Genomic DNA, 17457 nt, shown 5'->3' on the forward strand with positions numbered 1-17457 from the left:
ACTGTCGCAATCGGACCTGGTTTACGGCAGTGCTGCTGCCCGGGGGGTGGGGGGCAGAAGGGGGAGAGAGAGAGTCCTGTAGTTGTGATTATCGTCACGGTTTGACATTTTCTCGAGATTTTACAAGTGCGGTAAGGACGGGCTTGGTTGCTTGAGCTGCAGTGAGGGGAGTGCTGTGTGGTGGGACCGGGAGAGCGTGTTTACGCGGGCTGCTGCGAACGGGCCCCTGGCGCACAGGCCGCCCTTTCCTTTGTTGTGGCAGTCAGTCTGTCCCCTCCCCTGGAAGGCAGACCCAGCGCGTTAGCCACGACTTTCATGCAGGAACCTCCTTCATTATTTTCATGGGTTGTTCTTTGTACGTCTCGTTTTAATGAGAGATCACCATTGGGCGGAGGCGGGGGGCGATGTTGATGTTTAGCCGCTTCTGTTCCCCGTTACACTTAACGTGCTGGAGGAACTCAGCAAGTCAGGTAAACATCGATGGAGTAGAATAATGATATGTATGGTGGAGAGCATTCAGTAGGACTAGAAGTGATTGGCTTCTGCTCCCTTCCTTTCCAGTCTTAATGAAGGGACTCAGCCCGAAATGTCGACTCTAAAGATCCCCTGCCTGACTTGCTGAGTTTCCTGCACTTTGGGTGTGTTGCTCAAGATTTCCTGTATCTACAGAATCTCTTGTGTCCATTGTGAATGTAACACGACTTGCAAATTATGGCTATATCCAAGAATTAGACTATAACAGATTCTGCAAATACTGGAAATTTTAAGCATCACACACAAAATCCTCCAGCGTTCTGTGCATGTTCTCCAAGAATGGAATGTTTAGTCACACAATTTGTGAGGTAGTTGACATAGCTCTCAGTGGCAGTTTTAGTTGTGTACAATTGACAAATTAAATGTGCTGCTAGCACTGGAAAGCAAGCACACTCCGATTAAGGGGGCTACTCAGCCGTTCTGTGGTATATATCATGGGGAAAACACTATTTAAAATGTTACATTGCTAAGAAATTATTTCGCTTAAAAGTGCCCAATGAAAGGAAATCATATGGTTTCAATGTGATTTTCAAAGCTTTGATTGAAATTTAACTTAAGGTAATACAAGTCAAGTGTCTGCTTATCTTTTAATTAATGTTTGCAAAGATCATATAGCAAGAAGGTTGGTACAGAATTCAGTGACATGATATGGCAAGTTCAGTTTGTGAGGAAGTCATACCTTTGAGTTGCAAATTGCCAAAAATTTCTGAATGCTAAAGGCCTTTTGAGAAAGTTAACATCATGTCAGCAATTTGTTAAGTTTAACACAATTTATGTTTTAATTTCAATTTAAATGTTACAGAAAATTTGGTTTGATTTTAGGACTTTTAATGCCATCCAATTTCTGTGACTAAAAGAACCATTTTGAAACTATGGTTTCAATCTTTGTATAGGTTCTTGATTCTTAATTTTTATATCTATTTCTTGATAATTTTCTTTTTTGTTTGCTCTTGATCCCTGTACAGTATTTTCTTCATCATTAAATATTTCTTGTTAAGACATACCTCACCATTCATTGAGGACCCAGCTGCCCCTCATCAATACCAGTTTCAATTCTGGTAATTTGTAGCAGAATTTTTTGATCTAAAGATGAAGAAATAAATGATAACTGACAGGTTAGCATATTGGCACCAAATTCTTATCCAATAGTTGACAAAGAATTAATTTAAACTAGATTTCAGAAGTCTGGAAAATTGCAGATGTCACTCCACTCTTCAAGAAGAGAGAGTCAAAAGAAAGGAAACTATAGACCAGTTAGTCTGACCTCAGTGGTTGGGAAGATGTTGGAGTCAATTATTAGGGATGGGGTCTTAGGGTACTTGGAGGCACATGATAAAATAGACCATAGTGAGCATCATTTCCTCAAGGGAAAATCTTGCCTGGCATATTTTGAAATTCTTTGAAGAAATAACAAGTAGACTAGACAAAGGAGAATCAGTTAATGTTGTGTACTTGGATTTTCCAAAGGCCTTTGACAAGGTGCCACACATGAGTCTGCTTAACCAGCTATATGGTATTACAGGAAAGATTCTGGAATGGACAAAGCATTGGCTGATTGGCAGGAGGCTAAGGATGGGAATAAAGGGAGCCTTTTCTGACTGTCTGTTGGTGTCTAGTGGTGTTCCATGGTGTGCCTGTGTTGGGACCAATTCTTTTTACATTATATGGCAATGTTTTGTATGATGGAATTGATGGCTTTGTTGCAAAGTTTGCAGATGATATTAAGATAACTGGAGGAGCAGGTAATTTTGAGGAAGTAGAAAGGCTACATATTAAGAAAGTGGACAAGGAAATGGCAGATGGAATACAGTGTCGAGAATTGTATGGCCAAACACTTTGGTAAAAGAATTGAAAGGGTTGACTAATCTCTAAATGAAGAGAAAATACAAAAAACTGAGATGCAAAGGGATTGGGCATCCTTGTCATAGTCATAGTGATAGTCATACTTTATTGATCCCGGGGGAAATTGTGCAGGATTCACTAAAAGTTAGTTTGCAGATTGAGTCTGATGATGAAGGCAAGTGCAATGTTAGCATTTATTTCAAGAAGACGACTATAACAGCAAGGATGTAATGTTGAAACTTTATAAAGCACTGGTGAGGCCTCACGTGGAGTATTGTGAACAGGTTTGGGCCCCTTGTCTTAGAAAGGACGTGCTGAAACTAGAAAGAGTGCAAAGGAAGTTGATAAAAATGATTGAACGGCTTGTCATATGAAGAGCGTTCGGTGACTCTGGGCCTGAATTTACTAGAATTCAGAAGAATGAGGGATAATCTCATTGAAACCTATTGAATGGTGAAAAGCCTTGATAAAGTGGATGTGGAGATAATGTTTCCTATGGAGGGAGGGTAACACCAGAGAGAGAGAGCCTCAGAATAGATGGGTGCCCTTTTAAAACGGAGATGAGGAGGAACTTCTTAGTCAGAGGGTAGTGAATCTTTGCAATTCTTTACCACAGACAGCTGTGGAGGCCAAGTCATTGGACGTATTTAAGACAGAGGTTGATAGATTATTGATTGGTCAGGGCATGAAGGGATACAGGGAGAAGGGAGGAGATTGGGGTGAGAGAAAAATTGGATCAATCATGACTCGATGGGCCAAATGACCTAATTCTGTTCCTATATCTTAGTCTTAAATTGGCATTGTCTTTTGAAATTTTACAGACAAGTTTGTAGAGAAAAGTTCATGAACAGTGAAGATGTGTTTAAAAATAGAAAAAGGAATGATGAGGAAAGCTTGGACATATAGCAGAATAAACGTTTGTAAGTTTACATGAGAACTTTTCTTTTGTAAGGTTAACCTTTGTTATATACAATGGTCAGTAGAGTCTGTTTGATTTCTTTTCCACCCATCCCTACGATCCTAAACTAGATCCAAATGGTACTGCCAGTCTAAGTCATTCAAAATATCTGGGCCTTACAGTAAATGCACTGTCAGATTTGAATGAATTTAATCTGCAGCTCATCACACATTTCAATAAGGGATACTAGTTTTGCTGACAATGACCCTTAATTGCATCTCAGATATCATTCCAGGTTAGAAATTGCGAAAGGTACAAGAACCCTTCAACTTCAATGGGAAAGGTAGGACAGCAGATACAAAGCAAGGGAACACAAATCACTATGCATGTTTGATTTCTGAAATAAAAACAGTATTCTGAAATAATTTTCAGTTTAGGCAACATGTGTAAAGAGAGAAACATTGACCTGATTTTTTTTTTAAAAAAAAAGTAATTTTAAATGGTGTTGAAGGTGAGGTATGTTTATAAACTACTTTGAACTGATGAATACAAGTGGGGCTTTTCTGGCTATCCGTCCTTTCAAGGGTATTTAGAGCACAAGGCTTTTTCAACGTACTGCTGGGAAGACCCTGCTGCAGGTCAGATTGTGCGGCTGAAGTCCTGAATCTTTCCACCCAGATTCTACGCTTTAGGAACAGACACATGATTCTGAGTGGGAGAGATGCAGGACCAGACCAGCAAGGTCTGGACCCTTTTCTTCTATTTCTGAAGAATACATAGTTCCTTTTTTTTAACTTAGACACTAGATGTCACATGATTTTGAGAATGATCTTAAATATTCGGCATTTCTTATTCTCTCTGATAGTTTTTCTCCTTTCCAAAATTACTAAGTGAAGGAAATCAAAAGAGTAATAAACTGTCCCACTTATTTTTTTTAAATTGCTTGAAATTTATGAGTAAGTATTGTTGTAAGTGGACAGAGTTCAAGTTCATTACTGTGTATCCCTTTTCCCCACATGCTTTCAACTTGGTCCAGGCCTCAGAGGTTGGGAGTTTGTTCTTTTACAAAATTGAAGTGGACTAGACGAATATTGCATATGAATCGGATGACCATTTGTCCTAATGTGGTGTTTCCAAGTGAGCACTTACAATTCTGTTAGATATGTTCTGCAAGTACACTGATGTTGTGGAATAATATAGTACCATATTTGATGTAGTTAATTTGGTTGTTTGTGTATTAGAAACAGCTATTGAAGTTTCTCCTCAGGTAAAGAGGAGAAAAGAAATTAATTATATTTACTCAAAATGACATCTCCATAATTAGTAATCAACTAAAAAAAAGAAAACTGCAATGATGCGTGGAATATATTATTCTACATATAAAATCTATCCAATAATTATAATTATTCTGTCTTCATAGTATTCTCTTCCACTCAAAAGGATAGCCTTTACTAAAATATGATAGCTTGCTTTTGCCTTGCCCATTGCAAAGGGAGCCATTTGTTCTGGAAATATTTTTAACTAGTGCCACATGTTTTTGGCTTGCTGTTTAATGATTGTATTAGTCTTTACGTAGGTAGTTTTTTTTCAGATGAAGTTTCATAAAAGTAAAGGTAATCTTTATAACTTCAGATGAACTTTCACCACATGCTACTGTATGTAATGTGTTTATAATTTGTACTTTGCATATATGCTTTGTTCTCAAGATGTTGGTTATAATGGCATATCTGTGCTATTGAAAAGTGCTATTTTAGACTTTTGATATTAGCACTTTCAAAGTGCTATAATTTGGATAAAATAGTTCGGTAAAACTGTTTAGTGTTTATATTTGACTCCACACACAATTTTCAAAAAGCAAATGAACAATCCTTTACTTTAAAATGTACTTGATTTGAACATCCACATGATTTCATTGTTGCTGACTTTGGGCTCCTTACATTTTATAGCAGGAGTAAAACCATTCCTGTTGGATGATTTAACACCTTTTTAACCAACAGATGAATTCCAGCCTACCTGAAATGATCTTTAATTAAATGGCTGTGCAGCAAAAGCAACACAATATGCTGGAGGAACTCAGCCAGTCAGGCAGATTCTATGGAAATGAATAAACGGTCGATGTTTTTGTCCAAAACTTCCTTCAGGAATGGAAAGGATGGGGGGAGACGTCAGAATGAAAAGGTGTTGGGGGGAGGAAGGTAGCTAGAAAGCAGTTCAGTAGGAAAGGTGACGAGCTGGAGACGAAGGAATCTGAGAGGAGAGGAGAGTGGACCACAGGAGGAAGGGAAGGAGGGCCGATTCCAGGAGAAGTAATAGGCAGCTGAGAAGAGGTAAGAAACCAGAGTGGTGAATAGAAGAAGAGGGGAGGGGGAAAGAATTTTTTTTTACCGTAAGGAGAAATCAATATTCATGCCCTCAGGCTGGAGGTTACCTCTAACCTGATGTTCAGTTTGTTTCAACAGAATTGTTTATTAACAATGACGTATGTTGTGAAATTTGTGGTTTTGCAGTAGCAGTACAGTGCAAGGCGTAAAGATTACTATGTTACAATGAATAATGGGGTAGGTAGTGTTCATGGACTGTTCAGAAATCCGATGATGGAGGGGAAGGAGGTGAGTGTGGGTCTTCTGGCTCCTGTACCTCATCCCTGATGCTAGTAAGGAGAAGAGGGCATGTCGCAGACGGTGAGGGTCTTGAGGCACCACCTTTTGAACATATCCTTGATGGTAGGGAGGGTTAGGTTGGTAATCGATCTGGCTGAGTCGACAGCCCTCTGTGACCTTTTCCGATCTTGCACATTGGAACCTTCATCCCAGGTGTTGATGCAACCAATTAGAATCAGTAGAAATTTGCTACAGTCATTTGTGACATTCCAAATCTCAAAATTCCTAATGAAGTATAGCCACTGGTGTGTCTTCATTATTGTATCAGTGTGTTGCACCCAGGATCGATCCTCCTAGGACTTGAACCTGCTCACCCTTTCCACCACTGACTGCTCAGTGAAGCTGTATGTTCTCCAGACTTCTCCTTCCTGAAGTTCAGTCAGTTTGTTGGCCTTACTGACATTGAGTGCAAGGTTCTTCTTGCGACAATGGTCAACTAGCCAAACTGTCTCACTCCTATACACCTTCTCGTTGCCATCTGAGATTCTTCCAAGAGCAGTGTTGTCATTGGTGAATTTATAGATGGCATTTGAGCTATGCCTAGCTGCACAGTCATGAAGTGTAGAGAGAGTACAGTAGGCTAAGCCCGCAACCTTGAGGTGTACCTGTGTTAATTGTCAGCAAGAAGGAGATATAATTACCAATCCACACTGACTGTGGTCTCCCGATAAGCAAGTTAAAATATTTGAGCATTTGCATTCCAAAGTGGAGTGCAGGTAATTCTGTAATAATGTGCTTTCATATCATCAATATATCATGATTGATGAATTACAGAACACTGTTCGTATTACAAGTCAGATTGTTTATAATATGATTTTAATCAGGAACTAAAGAACTGAAGTTAACAAGCAGAAAACAACTGTCTTGGGGAGAAAAATCTTAGAATGAAAACTATTTTCATGTACCCACCCTGTAGTAACCAAACACCATTGTCTCTTAAGAACCCAAGAATCTAATCTCACCGGGAGAGCAAATGGACAAGCAAGCACTTGTATTGATCCTTGTGGAAGGATGCTTTATTAAATAATGTCACATACAGGCTTTAGTATTTGTAGCTTGCAGTAAAAATAAACTTAGTTATTAAATTCACCTTTACTTTTGAAAATCTTGCGGAGAAAAATGTCTCCTCTATAACCCTTAACTTCTCTTTCCTCATTGACACAATTGTCTTTATAGTGTTAATATCTAGAATTGGCTTCACAACTATCCCATTTTAGCAGAACTGCTTAGTATTGTGCTTTGGTGGAATATTTCACATTGTCAGTCGGAAAGTGCAGCACCATGATAACATGAATAATGATTCTCTACTTTTATACAAAATAATTCAGTGAAATATGATCACAGTTTGTTGCATACTCAGCATAATATTGGTATCAGACCAGGGATGATGTGTGATCTGAAATAATTCTGAGTTTATCTTATTTATTCTTGTTATATTTTGGTCTGAGATATTTAAACAAAATTTAATTTTTAAGTTTGAATTGAATCCAGAAACAGAAATTGATGCAGATTGTAAATGTTTAAACAAACTTGTATTGAGAGAAACTGGATGTTCAAATAAAATCCTTTAAGCAATAGCTTTTGAGTGCATTACAAAGCTTACGAATGAATATGTTTCTACTCACTGTTGAACACCTTATTTTCAAAGATATTACCAAAGTTCCTATGGGTTCAAAAAGGAAAAGGGCAACTTCTCCTTCAAGTAGCATTAGTGGCGGAGACTGTGATGATGGACATCCTGTTTCAGGAAGCAATGCAGGAACAAGCAGAAAAAGAAGGAAAGTTTCCAATGTCCCAACAGTAGATCCAGTAAGTATATCATAGTTAAGTACAGAAGGGATGGTTTGCACCTGAACTATAAATATTGTGTTGGGGGAGGTTTGCTCGTTATGCACAGGGTGGGTTTAAGCTGGAGTTGCAGGGAGATGAGAACCAGAGTGGCTGTGGAGAAAGATGTTGCTAAAACTACATACAAAGTTAGCAATGGAAAGGTTGGGCATGGTAGGACTATTGTTATGAGCTACGTATATTTCAATGCAAGGAGTATTGTAGGGAAGGCAGATGAGCTCAGAGCATCGGTCAGCACGTGGAACTCTGACTTTGTAGCCTTTCTTTCTTTCTTTATTGGGGTACAGTGTGGAATAGGCTCTTCCAGCACTTCAAGCCATGCCACTCAGCAACCCCTTGATTTAACCCTAGCCTAATCATGGAACAATTTACAATAATCAATTAACCTACCTACCAACCAGTACATCTTTGAACTGTTTGGTAGGTCTTTGAACCAGTACATCCTGAAGGAAACCCAGGGAGTCCTGGAGAGAATGTACAAATCCTTACAGACAGTGGCAGGAATTGAATGTGGGTGGCTGGCACTGTAAAGCATTGTGCTAACCGCTATGCTACTATGTTGCCCTTTTAGTGGAACTTGGTTGCAGGAGGGGCAGGACTGGTGGCTCAATGTTCCAGGGTTCCATTGTAATAGAGCAAAAGGGATGGCATTACTAGTCCAGGAAGATGTCTTGGCAGTGCTCAGTCAGGACAGACCGGAGAGCTCATCTGGTGAGGCTTTTGGAGGGGGGGAACGTCGACTCAGACCATGAGAGGCCTGCGTCGGGCATTTTCATGCCTTACAAGGCGCAGATTGGAAGTCTGTGTGGAGCGCCACTCCTCTCACAGACTAGAGCAATGTGTGATTAAGTGCCTTGCTCAAGGGCGCAAACACGCTGCCACAGCTGAGGCTCGAACTAGCGACCTTGAGATAACTAGATGAACACCTTAACCACTTGGCCATGTGCTCCAACATTTATGGAGAAATAAGAAAGATATGATCACATTAATGGGGCTATACTATAAACCACCCGATAATCTGCGGGATTTAGAGGAGCAAATTTATAGAACCCTCACAGACTTTTGCAAGAAACATAATGTGATTGTAGGTGATTTCAACTTTCCACATTGACTGGGACTCACATACTGTAAAAGGGCTAGATGGGAAACAGTTTGTCAATTGTGTTCAGGAAAGTTTCCTTAATCCGTACACAAGAAGTCCCAACTAGTGAGAGTGTGATATCAGATTTCCTATTAGGGAATGAGACAAAGCAGGTGACAGAAGTTTGTGTAGGGGAACACTTTGCATCTAGTGATCATAATGCCATTAGTTTCAAGGTAGGTCTGGTCTGTGAAATTCTAAATTGGAGAAAAGCCAGTTTTGCTTGTGTTGGAAAGGATCTGGCAAGTGTGGATTGGGACAGGTTGTTTTCTGGCAAAAGTGTATTTGCTAAGTGGGGGGCCTTCAAAGGTGAAATTTTGAGAGTGCAGTTTGTATATTCCAGTCACAATAAAAGGAAGGATAACAGGTTCAGCAAACTTTGGTCTTCGAGAGAGCTGTGGTTAAGAAAAAGAAGGAGGTGCATAACAGGTATAAGCAGGCAAAAACAGAACAGGTATTTGAGTATAAGAAATGCAAGAGAACACTTCAGAAGGAAATCAGGAGGGCTAAAAGAAGACATGAGCTTGCTCTGGCAGACAAGGTGAAGGAGAATACTAAGCGCTTCCACAAATATAGTAAGAGCAAAAGAATTTCGTGGATCAAAATTGGTCCTCCAATCAGTGTGGTAATCAATGTGTAGAGCCGGAAGAGACTGGGAAGGTTTTAAATGGATTTTTTGTATCTGTATTTACTCAGGAGACACACACAATCTATCTCTCTCTCGGTCTCTCTATCCATCCCATAGGATGATGATAGTTCCTTTCAGTCAGTTAGTGGGGTTGACCCCATTCCTCAGAAAGGAACAGCGTGTGCGTGAGTGGGGGTTGCACAGGTCCAGACCCACCCTCTCGACATCCCCTCCCGGATCCAGCGGCATGGTGGGGTGCGAGACAGCTGGGGGAAGTTCTGTTGCAGTGAATGGCCTTACCAAGCTTCGATGAAAGTGAATGCTATGTTGGCATTCATTTCAAGAGGACTAGTGTATAAGAGTAAGGAGGTGTTGGTGAGGTTCAGTGGGGCACTGGCGAGACCTCATTTGGAATACTGTGTGCAGTTTTGAGCCCTCTATCTTAGAAGGGATGTACTGATGTTGGAGAGAGTTCGGAGAAGATTTGCGAGGATGATTCCTGGAATGCAGGGGCTAACATATGAGGAGCGTTTGTTGGCTCTCGGACTGTATTCATTAGAGTATAGAAGAATGAGAGGGGATCTCATAGAAACATTTCGAGTGTTGAAAGGGTTGGACAGAGTAGATGTGGAAAAGCTGTTTCCCTTGGTGGGTGAGTCCAGGACAAGAGGCCACAGTCTTAGAATTAGAGGGTGCCCATTTAAAACAGAGATGAGGAGAAATTTTTTTTAGCCAGAGGGTCGTGAATCTATGGAATTCGTTGCCACGTACAGCTATGGAGGCCCGATCATTGAGGGTGTTTATGGAGGAGATTGGTAGGTATCTAATTAGTCAGGATATCAAGGGATATAGGGAAGAGGCTGGAAATTGGAACTAGATGGGAGAATAGTTTAGCTCATGGTGGAGTGGCGGAGCAGACTCGATGGGCCGAATGGCCTACTTCTGCTCCCTTGTCTCGTGTGTGTGTGTGTGTGTGTGTGTGTGAGAGAGAGAGAGAGAGAGAGAGATGCAAGGGATGCCCTTTCCGCGCTTCATAGCACGTGTTTGCTAAGTGGCCGTTGACCCTACGAGAGGGTTCATCTGCCCATTGACAGGTCTTGTTTTTTGTCCTGCAGGGTGTCTAGCCACCCACCTCAGCAGGCAAGCCTGGTGGGGGAGCCGGTTTAGTCGCCGACCACCCGACCATTTGACAGGTAGTACTGGGTTACATAGTACCAGTAGCACTCAGATGAGTGACCTGACTCACAATCTATAGATGTGAGGTAATGTAACAGCAAGGTCATGGACCCTGTACAGATTACAGAAGAGCAGATGCCTTGCTGTATTAAGGCAAATTAGGGTGGATAAATCCCCAGAGCATGACACAGTTTTCCTTTGGACCCTGTGGGGTCTAGTGCAGAAATTGCAGGGCTCTAGCAGAGATAAATAAAACAACCTTAGCCACAGGTGAGGTGCCAGAGGATAGGAAGATAGTTAATGTTGTTCCATTGTTTAAGAAAGGCTCCAAGAATAAGTCGGGACATTATAGCCTGGTAAGCCTGACATCAGTGGTGGGAAAGTTATTGGAAGGTATTTTAAGGGACCAATATGTAAGTACTTTGATGGATAGGGACTGATTAGGGAATAGTCAACATGGTTTTGTGCATGGTATGTCATGTCTAACCAATCTTGTAGAGCTTTTCAAGGACATTACCAGGAAAGTTGAAGGCAAGGCAGTGGATGTTGTCTAAATAGACTTTAGCAAGACCTTTGACAAGCCCCACATGGGAGGTTGGTCAAGAAGATTCAGTCCGTTGGCATTCAAGATGAGGTAGTAATGTGGATTAGATATCGTCCTTGTGGGAGAAGACATTGAGTGGTTGTAAATGGTTGCCTCTTTGACTGGAGACCTTTGACTCGTTGTGTGCCGCAGAGATTAGTTCTGGGTCTGTTGATGTTTGTCATCTATATCAACGATCTGGATGATAATGTGGTAAACTGGATCAGCAAATTTGCAGATGACACAAAGATTTGGGGTGTAGTAGACAGCGAAGAAGACTATCAAAGCTTATAGCAGGATTTGGACCAGCTGGAAAAATGGGCTGAAAAATGTCAAATGGAATTTAATGCAAACAAGTGTGAGGTATTGCACTTTGGGAGGACCAGCCAGGGTAGGTCTTACACAGTGAGCGTTAGGGCATTGCGAAGTGTAGTAGAATAGAGGGATATGAGAATGCAAATCCATAATTCCTTGATAGTGAAGTCATAGGTAGATAGGGTCTTAAAGAAAGCTTCTGGCACATTGGCCTTCATAAATCAGTGTATTGACTACTGGTGTTGGGATATTATATTGAAATTGTATAAGATGTTGGTGAAGCCTAATTTGAAGTATTTTGTCCACTTTTGGTCACCTACGTACAGGAAAGGTAATTAAGAATGTAAGAGTGCAGAGAAAATTTACAGGGATGTTGCTGAGTTATAGAGAAAGGTTGAATGGGTTAGGACTTTATTTTCTGGAGCATAGTAGATTAAAGGGGAGATTTGGTAGAGGTATTCAAAATCATGAAGGATATAGATAGGGTTGAGTGAGACTAGAACTTCATTCATCTGGCTCACTGGGTGCTCCCTGAACAAAGCAAATGGTTTCTCTCCATTTACTGTTTAATATTTCAAACACTTCGTTTAGATTGCTTGTATAAATTCAGCGAAGTACACGCTAATTTATGTATCTTGCCCTCTTAATATGTGATAGACTTAGTGATGAATCAGTTTTTGAGTTACAGTGAAACACTGATCACAGTACTCCTGATGGTCGTCTTTGCATCTACATGGTAAAATCACTTTTTCATCTCTTCCCTTTCCTTTAAAATATTCAAACGTTCTACCTCTGTTGGTCTTTGAGGCCAAAGGTTTCAAAAACTGACCCCCCCCCCCCCCCCGGAAGCAAAAATTTTGCCTTAAATAGTTGACCCCTTATTTTTAAGCATATTGTGTAAAGTATCTTCTTTCAACAGATTGCTGTTTGCCATGAACTGTACAACACCATTAGAGATTACAAAGATGATCATGGAAGACTTCTATGTGAGCTCTTCATCAGAGCACCAAAACGAAGGTAGCATTTTTAGAAACCTTGCCTTGGAGTGTTTTTAAAATTTAATAACACATTTTAGGGAAAAATTACTTCTTAAAAATGTTGGCGTTGGAATGTGTTGCAATACTTGCAGGCTGCCTCCGGCACTGTGTTGGTTAGTAATGCAAATGACACACTTAACTGTATGTTTCGATGTACATGTGATAAATAAATCTGACTCTGACTCAATGTATACTTTAACGATACTCATCAACACACACACACAAGTTGCTGATGAACTCATTCTTGCCTTCTCCTTTTCTAGTCCTTAATGCCATTTTGTAACAATGCAAGTTGGTAGTTAGCATTTGCCTAGGCTTCTGCAATTTTTTCAATAGGAGACAATTAAGACAATAGTTGATTTTAAAAATGTATGCATAGAGGGAATGGGAAAGCATGAGAACATAGGATTTTAAAATTATCACAGAATATGTAGGTGGAATGGAATTCTACAGTCTAGTTGAAGCACAGAACATGTGGAGAGAAAAGTACATATTTGAAGCAGAGAAAGATTTAGAAGTAAATCTATGATAATTAAAGATTAGCAGATGTGTTGCTTAGCAAAGAAAACGAAAGGTGAGAAGGATAAAATAGCTTCCATTTATGCTGTATCCAATGCACCAAAAACTATATTTTTTTTTAAATCATTTCCATCAGGATAAGGGCCAATTGCCTAACCCATAAAAAGGCTTATAGATTTGTTTCAGTATCTTTTGCATGGTCCTCTACTTAAATTGACTACTACACTGATCATAGAACTGGATGTTTTGTTGATATTTTAACTGGAAGACTTTCGTATATTCTACAGAGTGCAGCTTTGCAACTAATGCTGCATTTCATATATATATATAGTACTAAAGTTATTCATTAAAGTTTGGACTTGACCTGAAATTTTGATAACTGCTACTGTAGTGCAATCTGTAAATGAAGCGAGCATTGCAATTAAATGAAATAATTTCATCAACTTCCAAAATCAGCATTTGTAGAATTTGAGTTTTTGTTGCCTTTGTTTCACTGGTTCACTTTGCTAAATGCTAAATCTACCCTCTGTTTTACATTTTTTAATCTTCTGAAACTTGTATGAAATATTTAGCAGTGTATTTTTTCAGTAGAGATAATATCTAAATCAATTCAATAATGTCATAAATTGCATTTGTAGGAAGGTTTTGGCCAATAATTGAACTTTTTTGATGGAGTGACAGAGGCTCGAAAATCACTGCTGTATCAACTTGTTATCAGTACTGTTTATAAAAAGAGATGAAAGCACTTTAAATTTTGAAAAGGATTTTATTATGTCTCAAAAGGTCTGACGTTAGAAAGATCCAGAGTCAGATGAAGGGTCAGGTTGCTGGCTATGTACACTGGCTTAACTTGCATTATGTCTGGAACAATTATAATGAAGAACATGATTAAGATTTGTGCAAATTAATGGGAATAGAATTCATGAGTGTGAAATATGAATTGAAATGAGAAAATCTGCAGATGCTGGAAATCCAAGCAACACACACAAAATGCTGGAGGAACTCAGCAGGCCTAACAGCATCTATGGAGGGAGAAAAGTACAGTCGACATTTCAGGCTAAGACCCTTCAGCAGAATTCATCAGTCCTGCCAAAGGCTCTCGGCCTGAAAAATCAACTGTACTTCTTTTCCAAAGATGCTGCCTGGCCTGCTGAGTTCTTCCAGCATTTTGTGTGTGTTGCTTGAATATTATCCTAGTTTTGAACATGAATTTATAGTAATTTTCATTTGAAGACTGCACAATTTTTATGCATATCTTCCACTGTGTTGCAAATTAGGAACCAGCCAGATTATTATGATGTGGTCTCCCACCCTATCGATCTTTTGAAAATACAGCAGAAATTAAAGATGGAGGAATACGATGATGTCGATCAATTAACTTCTGATTTTCAACTCATGATCAATAATGCAAAAGCTTACTATAAGGTAATGGTATTTGAGATTTAAGAAAATATAACAAGCTTGTGGTATCTTTCATTATCCCTTATCATGTTTTTCCATGAAGTGATATATTTTATAATAAAAATAGAACATAATTATGATGGGCAGAGAATTGTCAGCATCTGAAGTAAAGAGTGAGCAGGATTTTCAATTGAAACCTTTTCTGTTTAAAGAAAAGGAGCTTTTGGAAAGTATGAAGTTGGATAAGTAACTGGGACTGGACGAAATATATCCCACAGTACTGTGGGAGGTGAGGGAGGAGATTGCTGAGCCTGTGGCAATGATCTTTGCATCATCAATGGGGACGGGAGAGGTTCCGGAAGATTGGAGGGTTGCGGATGATGTTCCCTTATTAGGAGAGGGAGTAGAGATAGCCCAAGAAATTATAGATCAGTGAGTCTTACTTCAGTGTTTGGTAAGTTGATGGAGAAGATCCTGAGAGGCAGGATTTATGAACATTTGGAGAAGCATATGATTAGGAATAATCAGCATGGCTTTGTCAAAGGCAGGTTGTGCCTTACGAGCCTGATTGAATTTTCTGAGGATGTGACTAAACACATTGATGAAGGTAGAGCAGTAGATGTAGTGTATATGGATTTTAGCAAGGAATTTAATAAAGTACCCCATGAAAGGCTTATTGAGAAAGTAAGGAGGCATGTGATCCAAGGGGACCTTGCTTTGTGGATCCAGAATTGGCTTGCCCACAGAAGGCAAAGAGTGGTTGTAGATGGGTCGTATTCTGCATGGAGGTCAGTGACCGGTATTGTGCCTCAGGGATCTGTTCTGGGACCCCTTCCCTTCATGGTTTTTATAAATGACCTGGATGAGAAAGTGGAGAGATGGGTTAGTAAGTTTGCTGATGACACAAAGGTTGGGGGTGTTGTGGATAGTGTGGAGGGCTGTCAGAGGTTACAGTGGGACATTGATAGGATGTATCAAATGTACATTAGGTTGTAAATTAACCTAGAAATTGTAGAAAATAAAGATTTCCAAGAAGATTTTAATGAAGAACATGACCAGAACATATGTGACAAAATGGCTACTTCAGTTTTACACCTATCACAATCGTTGTCTATGTTAGGAAATATTTTGGATAGTCTCTCCTTTGTTAAATAATAACGGTGAACAATCTTAAATTGAAATAAACAGTGATTGGCACATAACGAAGAAGGATTGACCATTTTCAAAACTCGCAACCAATCTTCATTAACAAAGGTCATATTAAGTTCTGTCTCCCAATCTTGTTTAATCTTTAGTGAGAGGTTATCTTTTTGTAGTAAAAATAAATTATAAATTCTACCAATGGAACCTCTCACTAAAGGATTCATATTCAAAATAGTATCCAACAAATCAGATTCTTGCATATATGGAAACTTAGATAAGTATTTTTGTAAAAAAATATCTAACCTGGAAAATATTGCAGGAAGTGTGTCTGAGAGAGAGAATATTTGCTAATTGACTTGACAAAAGTCATCAATCGACCATCACAAAATAAATCTGCAAAAGAACAGATCCTGTTATTTCTCCATAAGAGAAAAATGGGATCGGTTATTAATGGTTCAAATAGAAAATTTGGATATATAGAGCTAGACAATTTAAATTGTTTAAAATTAAAAGAGTTGCGAAACTGAAACCAAATCCATAGGGACTGTTTAATAACAAGGTAGAGATTTAAATTTGGAATTTTAGCAAGTTGTAAAAGTAATTTCTTCCATTTGCTTCCAAGTTCCTGCCTGATAGCCTCATATTTTCCGTTACTCCAATTAAATGCTTTCCTAACTTGTCTGTTCCTATCCCTCTCCAATACTATGGTAAAGGAGATAGAATTGTGATCACTGTCTCCAAAATGCTCTCCCACTGAGAGACCTGACACCTGACCAGGTTCATTTCCCAATATCAGATCAAGTACACCCTCTCCTCTTGTAGGCTTATCTACATAATGTGTCAAGAAACCTTCCTGAACACACCTAACAAACTCTACCCCATCTAAACCCCTCACTCTAGGGAGATGCCAATCAATGTTTGGCGAAGTAAAATCGCCCACCACAACAATCCCAACCCTGTTGTTATTACACCTTAACAAGGATGTTGCCTGGATTGGGGAGCATGCCTTATGAGAATAGGTTGGCCTTTTCTCCTTGGAGCGATGGAGGATAAGAGGTGACCTGATAGAGGTGTATAAGATGATTGGAGGCATTGATCATGCAGATAGTCAGAGGTTTTTTTTTCCCAGGACTGAAATGGCTAACATGAGAGGGCACAGTTTTAAGGTGTTTGGAAGTAGATACAGAGGAGATGTCAGTGGTAAGTTTTTTTACGCAGTAAGTGGTGAGTGGGTAGAATGGGGTGACGGTGGTGGAGGTGGATACAGTAGGGTCTTTTAAGAGGCTTCTGTATAGGTACATGGAGCTTAGAAAAATAGAGGGCTATCTGTAACCCGAGGTAATTTCTAAAGTAAGTACGTGTTTAGCACATTGAGTACATGTGGGCTGAAGGGCCTGTATTGTGCTGTAGGTTTTCTATGTTTATATGTTTTTAAAGTTCCAAGAATTTAATGTACATTTTCTGTTTATGTTACATTATTAGTGAGCATTTGTCATTTTGACATTTCCTAAAATATTCCTATCATCTTCAGAGAACTTTAAAAATCTATCTTGTGAAATTGAAGTACTTATACATTTTATTGCATAACTTAAGACCTAAAGTATATATACTTGGATGTAAATTTTTTCAATATTTATAAAAGATGGTTCTAATAACTAAAAGACTATTTTGTAATGAGCTCAAGATGAATGTTAACTGAGCATGAATATCTTCAAAACTTAGCTCCTTGGAA

At 39.3% G+C, this 17457-nt stretch overlaps 1 protein-coding gene across 11 annotated transcripts in view; it reads left to right on the forward strand.

Moving 5' to 3' along the window:
- The first annotated feature begins 9 nt into the window (after positions 1–9).
- pbrm1 (polybromo 1) overlaps positions 10–17457 on the forward strand; it is a 91956-nt gene continuing 74508 nt past the window's right edge. For 3 of the 11 annotated variants that reach the window (XM_072280949.1, XM_072280951.1, XM_072280952.1), the window contains exons 1-5: positions 16–131; positions 4311–4411; positions 7583–7743; positions 12545–12642; positions 14459–14606. In XM_072280949.1, the coding sequence (XP_072137050.1) occupies positions 4372–4411; positions 7583–7743; positions 12545–12642; positions 14459–14606 (447 nt within the window). In that variant the 5' untranslated portion in view covers positions 16–131; positions 4311–4371. Of the gene's footprint in view, positions 132–3598; positions 3618–4310; positions 4412–5504; positions 5602–7582; positions 7744–12544; positions 12643–14458; positions 14607–17457 lie in introns of those variants that run through there. The other 8 variants (XM_072280943.1, XM_072280944.1, XM_072280945.1 and 5 more) reach the window with 6 other exon arrangements.

This window comes from Mobula birostris, chromosome 16, assembly GCF_030028105.1.
Source record: "Mobula birostris isolate sMobBir1 chromosome 16, sMobBir1.hap1, whole genome shotgun sequence".
NCBI lineage: Eukaryota > Metazoa > Chordata > Chondrichthyes > Myliobatiformes > Myliobatidae > Mobula > Mobula birostris.